Source organism: Podarcis raffonei, chromosome 2, assembly GCF_027172205.1.
Source record: "Podarcis raffonei isolate rPodRaf1 chromosome 2, rPodRaf1.pri, whole genome shotgun sequence".
Lineage (NCBI taxonomy): Eukaryota > Metazoa > Chordata > Lepidosauria > Squamata > Lacertidae > Podarcis > Podarcis raffonei.
In genome coordinates, this window is record NC_070603.1 from 88,514,620 (window position 1) to 88,532,109 (window position 17,490).

General features: G+C 42.3%; 1 protein-coding gene across 4 annotated transcripts in view; it reads right to left on the reverse strand.

The window, feature by feature from the left end:
- The window catches only part of GRIP2 (glutamate receptor interacting protein 2), a 371,385-nt gene that overhangs the window by 138,213 nt on the left and 215,682 nt on the right, over positions 1 to 17,490 (reverse strand). The window contains exon 1 of one of the 4 annotated variants that reach the window (XM_053378053.1): positions 6,891 to 7,030. The exons of 2 other annotated variants lie outside the window; for them this stretch is intronic. In XM_053378053.1, the coding sequence (XP_053234028.1) occupies positions 6,891 to 6,969 (79 nt within the window). In that variant the 5' untranslated portion in view covers positions 6,970 to 7,030. Of the gene's footprint in view, positions 1 to 6,890; positions 7,031 to 17,490 lie in introns of those variants that run through there. One more of the 4 variants, XM_053378052.1, reaches the window with a different exon arrangement.

Below are 17,490 nucleotides of genomic sequence, written 5' to 3' on the forward strand. Positions count from 1 at the left end.
TCCCAAGCATTTAATCAGTTTGCCATTACACACAGTGTTTATAGCCTCCCTCACTGCACCTGCAAAACCATTATTATCAAGACCTGTCTTCTTGGGAACGTGGCCAGTGCAATCACACTTTAAAATAATTACTCTTATTCAACTTTTGCATGGCTGATGCCAACAATTCGTAGACACTGAAATACACACACACTAGTGTTCTCAAAGCTACCAGCATGAGTTTGACCAAACTGCGGGAGGCAGTGGAAGACAGGAGTTCCTGGCGTGCTCTGGTCCATGGGGTCATAAAGTGTCGGAGACGACTAAACGACTAAACAACAACAACAACAACATGGTTTGGCTGGAGAGATATCACAGAATGTTCTGTTGGTTATGAGAAACCATGAGAATTGAATCTTTGAAGCCTGCCCTTAAAATGGAGGTTAGCCACAGCAGAGCACTGGAAATCTCAGGCACACTTTCCAATGTCCTTAGGAATAATAATAATAATAATAATAAATTTATTTATATCCCGCCCTCCCCAGCCAAAGCTGGGCTCAGGGCGGCTAACAACAATCGGGCGGCTAACAACAACAATGGATCTTCATCCCAAGATCCATTGAGATACATCTCTCTAGCCTTCTACAATTGACAAGAGAAAGTAAAGGGCAAGCCATTAATGCATCTCTAATTATTACCCTTGAGAGCTACAGCATGGACACCTTCTGGATATAGTTTACAGTGGTACCTCAGGTTAAGTACTTAATTCGTTCTGGAGGTCCGTACTTAACCTGAAACTGTTCTTAACCTGAAGCACCACTTTAGCTAATGGGGCCTCCTGCTGCTGCAGCGCCGCCGGAGCACGATTTCTGTTCTCATCCTGAAGCAAAATTCTTAACATGAAGCACTATTTCTGGGTTAGCGGAGTCTGTAACCTGAAGCGTATGTAACCTGAGGTACCACTGTATTCTGACTTCTCTCAAGTGGTGCCCAAGAACGATTCACGATACATGCCATGTATTTGACTAGAGAGACCCGGGATTCACATATTACATTATTGCAATCTAATTTGTAGCTACCTGGGAGTACATAAGTACCACTGACCTACGTAGGAAAGCCATCACAGGAAAGAAGCATCCAGCCCCTGCTTGACCGTTTGTCTTATTCTCCAGTTTCCTCAGTGCTAACTGGTCACAAGAATAGTAAAACTTGAAAGCCTTGTTGCCATCTCAATCACTTGGTACAGCAAGTACGCTGGGGCTCCAGTAGATGATATGATTACTGCTGCTGTGGGGTGGGGGGAGGAAGAGTCCTCAAGCTACACTGTCCCCCACTTCTGGTCCACTGCATTGTTGTAGGACAGTTTTCCTGTCTTTTAAAAATAGATGTCCAAGACCATTAAATATAAAAGTAACTACATAAATTAGCACTGTCTCAGGCCTGTCAAACTCAATAACTCTTGACAAACATAGCTTTCCATCTAATTAATTTTGCCAGGAAAAGGAAGAAATTAAGACTGCAAAAAGCCATTGGAGATTTAAACGCAGCTTCTCCTCTTTTCTCCTTGGCTATGGAATTTTCTCCCACCCGTAAGGCATCCTTTGTCTTCCAACATCAACAATCACTTTATAGTATTCTCAGATTAAGTCAGAAGCAGAGGGTTCTCTCCATTAGACAATAAGACCCCACACTCTCTCTCACATACACACCTTGCCCAACAACTCAAAAGACGGCAACTAGATTCTCCATTAATTTAGAATGAAATAATTTAGGGTAGCTGAAGAGCTACCCTAAATGGAAAAGCATACCATAAAAATATAACGGATGGAAAACTAGGGACATTGATTTTAAAATCAATCTTCTCAAATCAAGGATTATTGTCTGTTGTAGTCATTCACTTTGAGGTAGCCTGTTCTGCTTTGTTTTGTTTTCTTAAAAAAACACACAGTAAGGCGTTTATCCTACAGCCTTAACAATTCACAACATAAGCCTCACAACCATGTGAAATAGCAGTTGTGCATTCATATATGTGCATTAAACAATACACCCTCACCTACTGCCTACGACCAGAGAGATAACTTCTAAAGGTCCTGAAGATGGTGCTGACTGAATGTTGGCAGACAGACAAAACATTTCAAATGGAGAAGTCCAGGATGCTTCTTTTGCTGTCGGAGCAGAATTCACAACCTACCTCCTTGGGTGAAAAGACACTCATGACTGACAGCTGACAAAGGAATTGTTGGCATCCGTTTGTCCCAGGAGACAATCGTGTGTGTGTGGGGGGGGGGGATAAAAAGAGCCAGGGTTGCCTCAAGATGTCGTTGGGACTCCCAGCTTCCAGCCCCAGGAGGCATATTAGCCAGGCTGTACGCATAGGTGCCTGCAACAGTTTTCATGATCCCAATGACTCTCTTTCCAGCTGTCGTGATCACAGGAAATAGCTCTGGCTGTATCTGTGTACAGAAGGAGTCAGATTATCACTTCCCCCATGAGATCACAGGTGTGTGCAAATAGCCAAAAGAGGGCTGCAGCTGCTTGCTAGGTAGAGAAACTGTTTGAACAAGCCCTTATTACTGATGTGAGCAAAACCCGAAGCCTCATTTGTGCCACGTTAATTGCCTGAAGAAGTCTCCACATGCTCACAGGACAGCAGGGCTGTACCCCAAGTCCTGCCACTGAGGTCACCAGGGTCTCTGCCATGCTCCCTGATGCCAACACACTGAGCTCTATTTATATAGGCTTCTACGGCTCATGAACTCTAAGCGCATGGGATTCCCACTGGGATATGGCTATGCCCAACATGTGGAAGAGTGTGTGGGGCTTGCTGCATGACTAGTGCATCACTGCCCCATAGTCATGTGGAAATGCCTCATATGATTGATGTGTGAAAGGGGCTTTATTAACCCAAGCGTTCTTAATGGTAGAACTTGAGCCATTGAGAAGTACCTTCCCATACGCAGTAGCTTACTTCCTTACCATATTGCTTGAGCCCCTTTACCAAACCACTTACAATTTCACAGTATTTTTTAATAGCCGAACCAAGAGGATGCTATCGTTTACTTTATATGTTTGCAAGGGATATAAGCCACTTGTTTGTCCTCTCATTATTATTTGAAAAGGCAGCCTTTACAACCACTACAGGGAACAGGCCAGCAATAGACTGGATGCTTTGGGATTGCAGATACTTAACAGGAATGTCCTTTATTCCTTCCCAATTAAAGTCACATCTCCCTTAAAACTCATCAAAGCACTATTTAATGTCAGCCTAAGGCACAGAGATCCATCAATACTTCCGTCTCAATACTATAGTTATAATTAAGGTGTAAAGGGTGCGTGTCAAATTTGGTGTCACCCCGATGAAATTCAAGTAGATTCTCTTCTAAGTCACAGCTCCAGTTGATTCAAAATACTTCATCAGCTTTATTTGGGCTCCTTTAGAGACCTAGCATGCAAGAAGACATTCATCCTAGTAATGGACTTATTTAGCAAGTAGAGTCAATGTTTCACATAACTCTGAAAATCCACCTTCCTACCGTTTTGCCATTGGGCAAGGAAGCTCTTTCTCAGCTCCTGCGTTGCCACCCCCAGCCAGATGAACACATTTCTATGATTTCTACAACATGCATGCAAAGAACTTACACTGTATGGGGTGTCACAAAATGAAAAAGTATTTCAAGGGTTATCAGTGCTATCAGAAGGCCTCCCATCCCAACTAAAGTTCAATATTTCAACAGCAAACTTTAGTTTGGCACAAGAGTTCATGGCAAAAGCTTTCTTATCCGCATGCTTCATAATGGGACCAGTGAGAATATCTTAAGTTTCATGTACATCTTCAGGCAAATATATCGGTCTCGGTGAATTTGCTACAGGATGCAAGGGCAGCCTTGTCTCACACTATTCTCATCCTGCTGAAGGAGCCAAGTTGCCCAGGAGGAGAAACCACCATCAGTTCGCCGTACGACGAACACAAGAAGACTGCCTACAGGACTGCTCGGCATGGGCTCACTCCTTGCTCCTATGCTGTTCAGTGTGGGATTGACTAATTTCCAGATAGAGCCAATGCTGGCAGGGATTCAACTAGAATCATAGAAGAATCAGTCTCTTCAACCTCTTGCTCTAAAAAGCAAGACAGTTCTTTCTTCCTTCTAAGTAACAGAGTGAAGGAGCTCCGTACTCCATAAACAAGCACAAGAAACAAGTTAGTTTAAAAACAAGTCAACTTCAAACCATATATTAACGTCATGTTTAGATATAATCGTAGAACTGTACAGTTCAATGGAACCATGAGGGTTACCTAGTTAATCCCCTGTGTTGCAGAAATCTTTTGCCCAATGTGGAATAGCCTAAGATTAAGAGTGTCATGCTCTACCGGCTGAGCTATCTCTACTCCGTAGTTAGTGTCCTGGACCTAGTTTAGTTTTATGTGAATGAGCCTCAACGTCCTCTTGGCCTTCCGCATCCCCTACAACCAACTTCAAACCCTTCATTAATACAGCTTGCTTGTTGAAACCAACCATAGTTAATGTTAAGCTACACTCTCCAAACACAACCAGGAATAAAGCCTTTTGTTCTATTTCCTGGCATTACGAAGCAGAAGCAGCAAGACCCCTTCGCCTTGTTGAAGTTAATTAGTTGCTTAGCCAGGGCATGCAAACCATTAATCGTAGGTGGATAGCTTGTCACCCTGCAACACAGAGGGCAATGTGGATGGGGGTGAAATTGGTGCATTCATGCATGTTTTTTCCTCCTTGTACATTTACCCAATCCCTGTTCAGAACACCTGGATATGGCTGAAACGCTGTTGCCTCAAGGCAAACCAAGTTGCAGCATGGCTCCTCAAACACATCATCCTCTGCTCTCCTACCAACACATAAACTGTACATTTTATCTCTTTCCATATGGACAACAATTTGTGTCATGCAGCCTCAAGACCTTTGCACGCAGCCTGATGTTCCTGTCTGTAGTTTTTACAAAGCCACTGCTCTACACCTCCCTGGGAGAGCCAGTGTTGCTACTAGGAAAATGAGAGACAAGAGCGTCTTAGAACTCTGAAGAAAGGCTGTATTATTTAGGCAGTAAATTCTGAGAAAGTTATGGAGCACATTAACACATAATTATGCAAGTCACTCCAATGATTGGATAGTCAAGTGACAGGTGTAATAATTCTTAACCTCTAGAAAGAAGAGCAACCCTTCATTTTTATGGGGGAATTGATGGATTGCTTACCACTCAGATATTCTCATGAACAGAAAATAAAAGAGTATCCCTTTTTAAAAAGGCATCACAGGCATTTCCAGCACAGAAAAACCCCACCATTATTTTGTTTTAGAGAAGGTTCACTAACCCTGCCTCTATGTTGAATACATCCATAATTTGTGCCATAAAATACACACAATCACGGCAGTCAAAGTAATGGCAGTTGCAAGAAAAAGTTTCTGATCTTGCTTCGGTGCTTGAAGAGTAGTCAGATATACAAAAGGTAAGGAAATTACGCGTTCCCCATCTCTGGTTCTGCATGCCAAGAAAACCCTCATCTGCTTAGTTTATAAACACCAGACTTTTCCTAAAGGTGCAGGGGCAGTTCAAAGACCTTAAAAAGGAAGAAAAGGTAAAGCAGAGGCAGGCAAGTACAACCTGTTTGCAAGTATTTCTTGTTTCAAAAAAATAATGACATTTTCTCTTGTGTCCAGTCCTATATATCCCTCCCGGATTACCGTCTTCATCACCATAAGCTTGAAATAGTTTCTAGATAACAGGTATTGGCTGCAGATCACAAGCACTATTACTCTAGATCTCATTGAGATTGATGGGACTAAATATGGGTTGCAAAACCGTACACTTTGGCTGCAATCTTGAAGCATACCAGAATAGTCTCTCACCAGTTTTAAAATCATTACTTCTGAGTAAACTGTTTAAGGGTTAGACTTACCATGTAGTTTTATGCATGCCCAAATAATTTTCCTTTTCCACAACCTCTCTCTCTCTCTCTCTCTCCACACACAAAACTAACCCTCCTATGTATGTCTGATTGAGTTCAATAGGTACGTGGGCTTTAATTGTAGCTTTAAGCATTTTAGGCAGAGTAACACCCACTAACAATGACAAGCCTGCATTAGAGTCCTTATGTACCAACTAGAAGCAGACACTTATTTACCAGGGAAACCATTTAGGGAGGGTAGGAGACATTTGCCCCCACTCACTGTTCTTAAGACCATGCACAGTTATTTCTCACTTTGAGGTATAAAGAGAAAACAAGTACTATTAATACACACTGCAATGTTTCAATTTTAAAAATCCAGCAGGAAGTCTTTTAATATAGCTTCTCCACTTTTGACTAGAACCTGAAGAACCACCCCTTTCCTCGTTAATAAGCTACCATTTTTACAAGACAACCAGCTTTCAAATTTTTCATGCTAGCCCAATACACAGAAACATTCATGTGTTCAGCCATGAAATACATAAAGAGGAGATTGTCAAGAGGAAAAAAACCTCATTACACTAATATAGCAAATTCTCCCCCTTCCTCCCCTACCCGTACAGCTAATCATCTCATTAGAGATGCAAAAAAGTCACAGAGAAATTCAGGTAGTTTTTCCATCTACAACCATTAGGAGCCCACCAGATGTCTACAGTGATGAAAGAACAGGACCCCCATGCTTGTTCATACAGCCTCAATGAGCTCAAATGACATGCTGATTTGCCATGCTCATCAACAAAATATAAGCACCCTTGGTTTATCAATACCTCAGGAGCGTATTATCCTGTTACATACAGCCCTCCGGTATGAGGCTGCGGCACATTTTAAAAGGAAGTCTCAGGCAAGACACTGAGCAGCTCATCCCATCCCTTCATTACAAAGGTGATTAAGCCATCAGAACAAAAAGAAAAGGGCCCGTCAAAAGTGCAAATACCTCTGAGTGCCCTCCACCGGAGGAAGGTCTGCAAGAAGTGCATGCTCTTTTTTTTCAGTCCCAGGGGAGGAAGCAACATCAGTCTGACCTGGCACGTTCCACCTTCACAGGACTTGGGTTACTTCAGCATCTCCCTATTCCCAAGCACAGGGCAGCCCCTCAGATTAGTAGGTCCAGCTCTACTGAAGTGCAACCTGGTCCAATCAACTAATCACCCATGTAAAGGACTAGCGCTCTCCCCTCCTCACTCCAACTCCCCAAACAAGCAATTAGCATGAATAATTACAGTTCTGATTATAATACCCAACCAAGTTTGAGCAAGAAGGGGTGGGGTGGGGGAGCTATAATTAACTCTTTCTCAGAGATCAGTTAAGCAGATTGTGAAATATCACAGGTCAGCTTAGCTACTGCTGGGGAGAGTGCTCTAATGCCAAGACAAATAGGTGTGAGGGAGACAAAGCCAAGACTAATATGCAAAGCTTTGTGTATTAATTACTGAAGGCTGGTTCAGTAGACTTGGGGAAAGGAGAAAATAGCTTAGGGGGTCCATTGTGCAAAACATTTACCACACAGCGTATTACAAAGTAACGTATTTATATGAAAGTAAGTCACAGTGCTGCCCTTCAAAGAACAAATTCATACGCTTTTTAAATAAAAAAATAGATAAAGGGGGATTAATAGGATTTGTTTTGCCCTCAGTGGTTCTGGCATGTTGAACTGAAGCACACTTGCAAATGGTTCATTACACGTCCAGGTTACAGGACTTTGGAACAAGTCTCAGTACAAGCATTGTCACTTCTCCAAATGTTTATAACCGCTAAATTTAATGGACAATACAGCATTGGAGGGTAATGAGATTTATGGGGATCGTACACATAATTGGTACAGTGTAGAGGGTCTGGGGTAGCAGAGGCACAGGTAGGCTGAGCCTACAAAATACCACGCTAGCAAGGAAAAATTTAAAAAGCCAAGAGACTATCTCCATCCTCCTCACTGACAGCCAACAGCAAACAACAAAGATGACCCCACAACCCACTTTCTAGATATACAAACATATTGCAATACATACGCATGTATTTCAACTCTACAGCACTCCATACTCCAACCCACAGCAACTTTGAGATAGCCATAGGAAAATGGAGACCTTCCATAGCATTATTTGATCTAGATGTTAAAAAGGGGTTACTAGCATAGGGTAGAGCTTGATAATCTGACTCCTCAGCTTTATAGTTGGGAGAAGAAGATGGAATTTATGCAGGTGCTGCTCATCAGGCAAGGGTGAAGAGAATTGCTGCTGCTGAAATTGCTTTCTCTATGCACTTATTTAAAGATACAAGAACTCTTTAACATCTGGAATGTGACTAAGTAGTACCCCTGTCCATTCTCAAGTTAACTTTGCTGTAGAATTAAGTATTGTTAGTATGGGTCTACAGAATACTGTAGTACATTACTGTAGTCATCTCGAAGGCTGAAGGTTATAGGACTGTTCTGGAATGAATGACCTAAGGTCTCAATACAAATGATTACCCATGGGTATGTTTTCCTCAAATTTAATTTTGAGGAAATTTATTTGGGTTCATATTTGTTGTTGCTGTTTTGGAATATAGCACTATTTTAATATTACTATAATGTTTCATTTAAAACATATGTGTACTGGAGATTGCTGACCTAACACATCTGATTACCTGAAGTCATACGTTTTTGGACCCTCTCCCCATCATTAGCAGATTTTTATTTTATTTTTTAAAAAAACTCTGCTGAATTTTTTATAAGTCCCCAAGCATTAAAACATTAATTTTTATGCAGCAAAGTCTTTCAGCACAACTCTAATTTTATTTATGAAGCCAAGGTACTCAGGGCAATCATACAACATAATAAAGCAAATTAAAATGCAATAAAATATTTAGACACTAATGTGAGCAATTTCAAATTTCTCTAAGTAGGTCTTCAGAATGCTGTTGTACAGAACTGGCATTTTAAACCTCACCCTCACTTAAGAGTTTTGTCATTTTGCTGTAAATATATATATTCAGTGCCATGAAATCAACAAGCAGCTGGGGTTATAGATTCATTTCTACAAAGGCCTATCCATACATTTAAATGTTTTCACTTGTCCTGGTTATAACAGTGCTATTGTTACAACCAGGGTAGGAATCTCCGATATTTTGGAATTAATACCCTAGGCCCTGGTTCAACTCAATGGCACATGGAGGCAGAATCTGCCAAGCCATAATTCGGAAGTGAATGCAACTGATCTAATCTTCCCAGAGCAGACATAGGCAAACTCAGCCCTCCAGATGTTTTGAGACTACAATTCCCATCATCCCTGACCATTGGTCCTGTTAGCTACGGATGATGGGAGTTGTAGTCCCAAAACATCTGGAGGGTCGAGTTTGCCTATGCCTGGCCCAGAGCAATGTGAGGATTGGAGCAGAGGGGCAGTTTGGAACATGCACACTGAAGTATCCCCAAATCTTACAGATTTGCATACAAGGTGATCTGAGGGTTGTCTGTCTTTTCTTTTTGTTTGAAAAGCACATTCAGCCTGTATACAATGACAAGTTGAAACATATGTTTCCTGCTGCGATGTGTGCTGAAATCCTTGCATCAAGTTTTCCTGCGAATGACAAATCTTGCTGACGTTCCATCACTCTCAAGTGGGAATCCTATGAACATTTTACATTCAGTTTCCTCCTCAAGACTCAGGACCACCTCGTAAGCACACACAACTAGTACCACCTCGTAAGGTTTTGCTTTGTTTTTAATGTGTACATTTTTTTTAAAAAAACAAAATACAAACAAACCACGCTGTGGATTTTTAAGGATTCACACAGATTTCTTCTAAAAGCCCTGCATAGAACCAGGACAAGACAAACCTTAGTGGTGTTCTGGCATGGCACAAATTTTGTTCTTGGAGCCATCCCCCAAGGAGTAACAGCACTAATAATTAGGATGACCAGATACAAATCAGGAGGTATCAATCAGGCCTCTGGTTCAGTCACTGACATCCCTAGGTAGGGCTGGGAAAAGCCCTGTCTGAACACATGAAAAGACACTACCACTCAATGTAGACCAGGTGTGGGATGTTGCTGAACTGCAAATCCCATCACCCCTTGCCATTAGCCATGTTTGCTGTGTGGTGGTGGCCCAAAGGGCCACAATAAATATGATGATGTGAACCCCTATAAATCCTTGAGTGTGCTTCTAATAGAGAAGTTATGGTAACCTGTTGCTTTATGAAACCGATGATTTTGCAAGTTGCTGGGGCCCCACACATACTGGGGCAGAAGTACAGCTAATATGTGAATCACAAAGATACAGCTCATAAGCTAGAACATAAGTTGATACAATGGTGCAAATGGCTACGGGTAACACAGGTTCCCAACATGCATACTAACACAGTGTAAGAGAAGTTAGAACTTTAACAGAAAGCAGTGGGAATCAGAACTGAATCAGCAGAAATTGCTAATGCTTATTGTGCATGTGTATTAAACATGAAATGAGGTAATGATGTATATGATTGGTGGAAATTGAAATGCTTTGTTTGAAATTTATAAATACTCCTACCGGGACCACCGGGTGGTGTTGCAGTTTTGTGAAACAATTCGACTGTAACCTATTGCCTAGCAATAAACAATGGACTCCTAACTCCTCTTGTCTCCGAGTTTTATTGGTGTAAACTCAGAAGATAAGCCATTTTCTGAGGCTGATGGTTGTTGCAGTTCAGCAACATGCCCTCCCATGTCCAGAGCACCACTCTTGTGCGCAGAAGGAACAGTGAGCAATGGTGAGAATGGGTGGTAGCAGCCTCAGGGAAGTGCAGCCGTGTAGCTCCAGCTGCCCAGTAGTCTCAGCCCTGCTCTGGGAAGAGAAGCGTTAGGCTAGGCAGCTGTAGCCCCCATCTAAGCATCAGGTCCTAAAATAAATTGGTGGAGGCATCAGCTGCAGAGAGCCCTTTGGCTCCCCTGCATTCCCCCCCCCCCCCAGTGCCAGTTCTGCAAAACAGGAAGCTCAAGCTTTCTTCCACACTTATATCACAAGATACAAACAGTTACGCGACTCCTTCACATTTGCTTGCCCTAACAGCAGTAATGGCTGCCAAATTTTCTACTGGCCCTCAGGGCCTGCTCGAGACGTTTTCCCGCCTGAGGTGGAGTAGTAAATGTAACCCCCTGCCTATACCCCTATCCAAGCTAAGGTGCCCCTCCACCTACTTGGTGGTGGGGGGGAATACAATAAAAATAAAACAAATAGCAATTTCCTGCCATTTTATGATGCCCCAAATCAATGGCCTATTACAGCAGCCTACTCACTCTTTGCCTAACAATAAGGCTGCCCCTGCTGTTGTGTTAAGAGTCCTATCTGGGCCCAGGCCAGAGTGACTCATGTCTTCCTTTTGGTCGTCAGCTCCACCTTTCACAACCACTTGCTTAACAAGTGCAAAATATTATGAAGTCCAGATTTTTTAAAATAAGGCTTTTATATTTGTTGGAAACATCCCAGAGTGGCCAGAGCAACCCAGTCAGATGGGCAGGGTACAAATAATAAAATTGTTATTGTTATTATTAGGCTGAATGTGGGCCAGATTTAAGCATCTTCACCCACTCTGAACAGCAAGACCTGGTGCGAACATCGTGATGCAACACATCGTACGTAGTGCTGAGGCCTCTCGAGGTTCCATGTCTGCTTTAAGGCCTTGGGAGATAATATTTCACACAAACTTCTGCAGAAGCAGAGTCTTGGAAGTCAGGCAGCGAGCCTACAATGGATCTGACAGGCATGGGGGAAGAAAAGAAACTCCCCCTCAAACATAGCCTGAGGGGGAACTTGCTGTGTTCACAGGCTTTCTGACATAGTACAAAGGCCTTTGGGAGAAGCGAGCAGGGGCAAAGCTTTAACAGCCAAGGCCCAAGGCTCCCTGTGGATGTAAGGTCTAATGACTCGATCAAAAGCACAGGGATACTCTATTATTTACAGTGCTTGTTCAGTAGCTAAAGGCTGAAGTAAACACAAACCCTCCAACATTTCTCCGATGAAAATAGGGACATCCCATTCCGTAATGATAATTTTACTATTTATACCCCACACATCTTACTGGGTTGCCCCAGCCACTCTGGGAAGCTTCCAACATATTGAAAAACATAATTAAACATGAAAAACCCTCCCTATACAGGATTGCCTTCAGATGGCTCAGAGGTTTGATGATACCATACCCACAAATATTTCTCCAATGAAAATAAGGACATCCTAAGGAAACGTGGAGGGACGCGGGTGGTGCTGTGGGTTAAACCACGGAGCCTAGGACTTGCCGATCAGAAGGTTGCGGTTCGAATCCCCGCAACAGGTTGAGCTCCCATTGCTTGGTCCCTGCTCCTGCCAACCTAGCAGTTCGAAAGCACGTCAAAGTGCAAGTAGATAAATAGGTACCGCTCCGGCGGGAAGGTAAACGGCGTTTCCGTGTGCTGCTCTGGATTGCCAGAAGCGGCTTAGTCATGCTGGCCTCATGACCCGGAAGCTGTACGCCGGCTCCCTCGGCCAGTAAAGCGAGATGAGCGCTGCAACCCCAGAGTCGTCCACGACGGACCTAATGGTCAGGGGTCCCTTTACCTTTACCTAAGGAAAAGTGAGATATTCCGGGATCAAATCAGAAACCGAGAAGCCTTCTCTAAATCAGGGACATCTCAGGAAAATAGGGACACTTGGAGGGTCTGTAATAATGTCAGAGGTTAGAATTTTGTCCTTGCCTAATTTAGAAAAACCTGCCCAGATACAGACCGACAGAAAACATGAGGAGAGGTGGCGAACCTGTGACCCTCCAGATGTTACTGAACTAGGGCATTCATCACCCCTGAAAACTGGCCATGCTCGTTGGAACTGATGGGACTTCAAAAACATCTGGAGGGCCACATGTTCACTACCCCCACACTAAGGCAATGAAAAGGGAGCTCTCTGGAGCCAGGCTAATATTGATTAAAAAAATTAATGAATGAATGCAAGAAAAATATGCTAGGGAAAACTGGAGATACAGTGCAGTAATGGACTGATAAGAAGGAAAATAAAATAAAAACTGGCTATATTCCCTGCTGTCGTCAGGAATGACTGCACACTTGAGAGTTGTACTGCAGCTCTCAATCCATATTTGGTGCACATCACAATCTGGATGTGATTGACCCCTCAGGCAGCATTAGAAAGAGATAAATAGAAAAGCCAGGAAACCGCGGATGCCAAAGTGTCCCCTTTAAAACCCTAATTTCTAAACTCTCTAGTCCACGCTGCATTTCAAGATAGCATGAAGTGCTCACAGGAAAACTTAAGAACTGTGAATCTCAGCAGAAATGGGGGCTGATATTATAGCACCGAGGGAGAAGGATTAAATAATTAATTACAATAGCAACCAAGTGTGTTAACAAGCTGGATCAAACTGCATGAAAGATGGTAGAAAAGTTACCTCCCTCTCACTCCTCCCTCATCTCCGATATACTGCTAAAGCTCATTTATATAATACAGCTTATAGAAATCCAGAGGATAAAGTGAAAGCAACAGCAACAACCTATAAACACACAAAGTTGCAAATACCTCTGCTAATTGGACTAGTAAAAATCTCTCCTTTAGTAACTTTCTACCTGTATGAAGGGTTAAAGGCAGCAGTGAAGGGTGGTGTTGTTTAAGCACAACTTGAGAGCTGATGCCATTTTGCAGGTTGGAGAAAAGGAGACACTGAACCTAGACCTCTTAGTCAGCGTACCTCTGATTGGGAAAGGCAGATGGCCAATCCACAATAACATTCTTTAACAGAGAGTTACATACAGAAGTCACTTGTGCATTTTTAGATGTGCGTTATCTCTGAAGCTCACAAGACATCCTACAAAACTTTCTTAACACTAGGAAGTGGTGAACTATGACTTCAACAAGAAATATTAAGGACTGGGTGATGTACCAAAACAATCAGCTCATAGTGGCTCCACCCTGCAACATCCATAACAAGTGATGGGCAAACCCTACACCTGACCGACAGTGCAGCCCAGTTAGGCTGCATGAAAAGGCAGTCTGGAAAGCAGACACAAAGCTCTAAAGTTATTTCAGCAAGGAAGAAATGGAAATGCAGTCCTTAGGAGCAGTGGCAGGTGCAGCCTAATTGTTAATCCTGCCCCCACTGCAAAGTGCTGCTTTACTTAAAGGGACCCAGACTTCCCCAGTTACCTCTTACTGTGGCAGAGCAGGCAGCCTCAGGTCTTTCTGGAACTTCTGCAGTAGAGTCTGAGTAGGGGAGTGCCCTTCCCCCTCAGGTTTGGGGTGTTTTTCTCCATCACCCATTGAAGAGGAATCTCATTCATGGTCTCTGACACCACCACCCTAATGTCATTGGGACACCTATTACCGATTTCCCAACTGGAAAATGATTTATCTTTCGGGCAGAATTCTAAATTGTGGCCTAATGTTTTAGTGCATGCATGCTCTAGCAAAGCAGTGCTGGAAGTGTAGTGTGGAGTAGTAAAGAGCAGTGCATTGCTTAAGCAGCTGTGTGACACTCCTCATTATGTGTCATCCTGAGTCCCATCATCCTGGACCCTGAAATGCAGAAGAGGAGTTTGGCACTGGTGGTGGTGATCAGACAGCAAGCTGTAGAGAAAGCACGTTTTCCAGTGGCTCTCTTCTTTCACCATCCCAAATGTCTTCTTCCCAATGTGGTGGTGGAACCTGATCCTGGTAAAAAAACCCAGCATGAGTCCCTGGTAGAAGCAAGAATCTCAAGGTAGTTGGCCGGACTTGGTGATTCAAAGACTGGGACTGGGAAACACGTCTCCAGTTGGCAATGAGGATAATGAGGCTAGACTAAAATGGAGCAATCAGGAAAGGACAGTTTCTCATTGAGTCCAAGCAAAAGACTAAATTAATCACATTCTGAGCATGTGCCAGCGGTGTCTCCTGACCTTACTGGCCTGGTCTGATGAATGGTGACTGCATAGGCAGAAGAGCTCAGAAAGCACCTTGTTATTAATCAAGGACAGAGAAATAATTTCAAGGTAAGAGTACCTAACTTGTACTAAAGGAATATTAGAAGCAACAGACATCTGTGTCAAGAGCCCATTATTTACAAATCATCACCATCTCTACATATAACCCTTCATGAATATGAGAACATTGCACAGGCAGACCTGAGTAGAATCCCAAATGAGAAAGGAAAAAGCTCAATGTAGAAACGTGGGTCCCCCCCATGCTTTTTTCTTTTTTTAAAAAAGTTTGCCCCCTCCTTTATTTTATCTATGTTACTAACATCCTTCCTAAGTTTAGCATGTGATTGGTAACATACCACTCCTTGTTTAGTACAGGGTACCTCCTCATTTAGAAGACTGGGTATTTCAGTACTTCCAAACCTCTGGTACTATAACCCCTGGATCGTATGCTTTAGCTACTTTACACATGGTTAACGGTCCCCAACACAGGAGCATCACACCCGTGTTTCCAGAGGTTGTGTCGTACTATGTACAGTATGTTGTGATTCTGTAATTGAGAGACAGTAGTTCTATACCCTCCAGGGTGAGAGTTTGCTCTGATTTAAATCTGGGTCCCTCTCAGGTGAAAGAAGGGAGAGGAGTATTAGACTGTCCAGTGGAAGTGGGGCATGAATCCATTATTGCTTCTGGTATTAGGAATATATATAATATGTGTATGCTTGACAGTGAGTGTTTTATGTGGGCTGCACTATTGTTGAGTGTGGTTGGTTGATAGAGGTGATGCTTGAAGTTGGTTGTAGTGGTTGTGTGGAATGGATGATGAATGGGATTGGATAAATGACTGTATACATGCTGTATTGTTTCAATTTTTATATTATATAATACTCCTTTGCAATGCTCTCAGGTTTTATCCATTTTATATTATGTTTATATTATGTTTATGGATATGGATACTGTTTCTGTATTATGACATGGTGTTATTGTACCTATTGTATGTATATATACCCATATTTATGTATTATAAACGGCTTCAAGATCTTTTAGATAGTAAGCGGTATATAAATATAAATAATAAATAAAATAAGCTGTTTTATATTCTACTGGGCCACTTCTCTCCAGCTTTAATCAAACTGACTCAGTAATAAGCCCACCTGCACAGTTGGTCCTATCTGAGCTTAGAGAACATAGGCAAGCTTCTTGTGAAAAGTTAAGTCAAACAAAAGTTCAAACTTTATGCCAAGCTGATACTGAGGGTTAGGGTACTGAAGGGCCATTCATTTTGATGGCTTGTTTTCATTTCATGGCGGTGATGTGGCCTGCACCACCTTTGAGTTCATCAACCTAAGAGATCAACTTTTTGAGTTTCTATTTATAGTTGAGTTACACTTCTGATGTGAAGTTATCACATCCCACCTTTGGAGGTGCAGCAACTGGCAAAAGGAAGCAAGACTGCCTCTCTGTGGTAGCACCTTGTATTTTGAGTGCCTTTATCCAGTGCACCTATGGCAATGCCATTTAGATGTCCCAAAAGACTGTTAATAGCCCCCAGCTTTTTAGTCATGTTTAAATCATTCTTAGATTGTTTCCATTTTAATCACTCAATAGAATGACTGATGCCAGAGTTTTGATAATTATTTAGATATTTTATATTTAAATATTTCATTTTATATTTTTACATATAGTTGCCATCCTGGGAACATTTTGAATTGAAGATTTAGAATATAAATCTACTAAGTCAATCAGTAAACGAAGAATATTATTTTTACCCATCATTTTGTGTTTGTGGGTGGGTGGGGTGGCAGTTTCATGCCATAAACCTTCACCCTCTCAGATGGACTTGGAAAAAGTTCTAGTGAAATCAGTAGCACTAAGTTCCCAGCAAATGTGTTTAGGGTTGTGGTATGTATGCCCAGCTTTCAAGCTGCACTAACATCGTGTTTTGTTTTGATTCTTCTGTACACATCCCCCTCCTCCAAATATTGAAATGAGGTCATGTCCCTTATGGCAAATCATTTACATTGCAAACTCCCCTGCTTCTCTGATTTACTTTCAAGTCCCTCAATCTGTTTGCATAATTGGGGCTTTTGAGAAAAGGAAAGTGTGTGTGTGCCTGTACGTGTGTGTGTGTGTGCGCACAGGCAGCCCTCCTAAGTTTTCACACAGCTGGCAGTCTGGAAGACTCCAGTACAAGAAGGGTTCAACTGAAGTGGAAATAGTTTCTCTTTGAAAATAGGGAATTAAGCTCCAAAAGAGACTCAGTGCAGCTAAATTAGTCCCCAAAGTGCCAGAGAAGGAGCTGAACACTTCATCCTAAATAACAGCCAAAGGAAATAAAAAAATAGTAGGTAAATGTGGTAAATAGTATTTGATGTGTGGATTCTAGGGAATGGGAAAGTAAAAGGCCAGATGTATACGGCTGTCTTCAGGAAGTGAGAAAGGCTTGGATTAGATGCACTCTTTCCAAACATATTGAGAAATAAAGTGCCTTAATGTCTATGCTAGCAAACGGTAGTCCTACAAGAAGGATCAGCAAATGCATTAAGTTAGTGATTTCCCAATATACGGGGCTTTTTTTTCCTAGAGGAGGGTGTCTATCATCACCACAACAGCCCACAGTTCCATCAATATACATGGTGCTTCAAAAG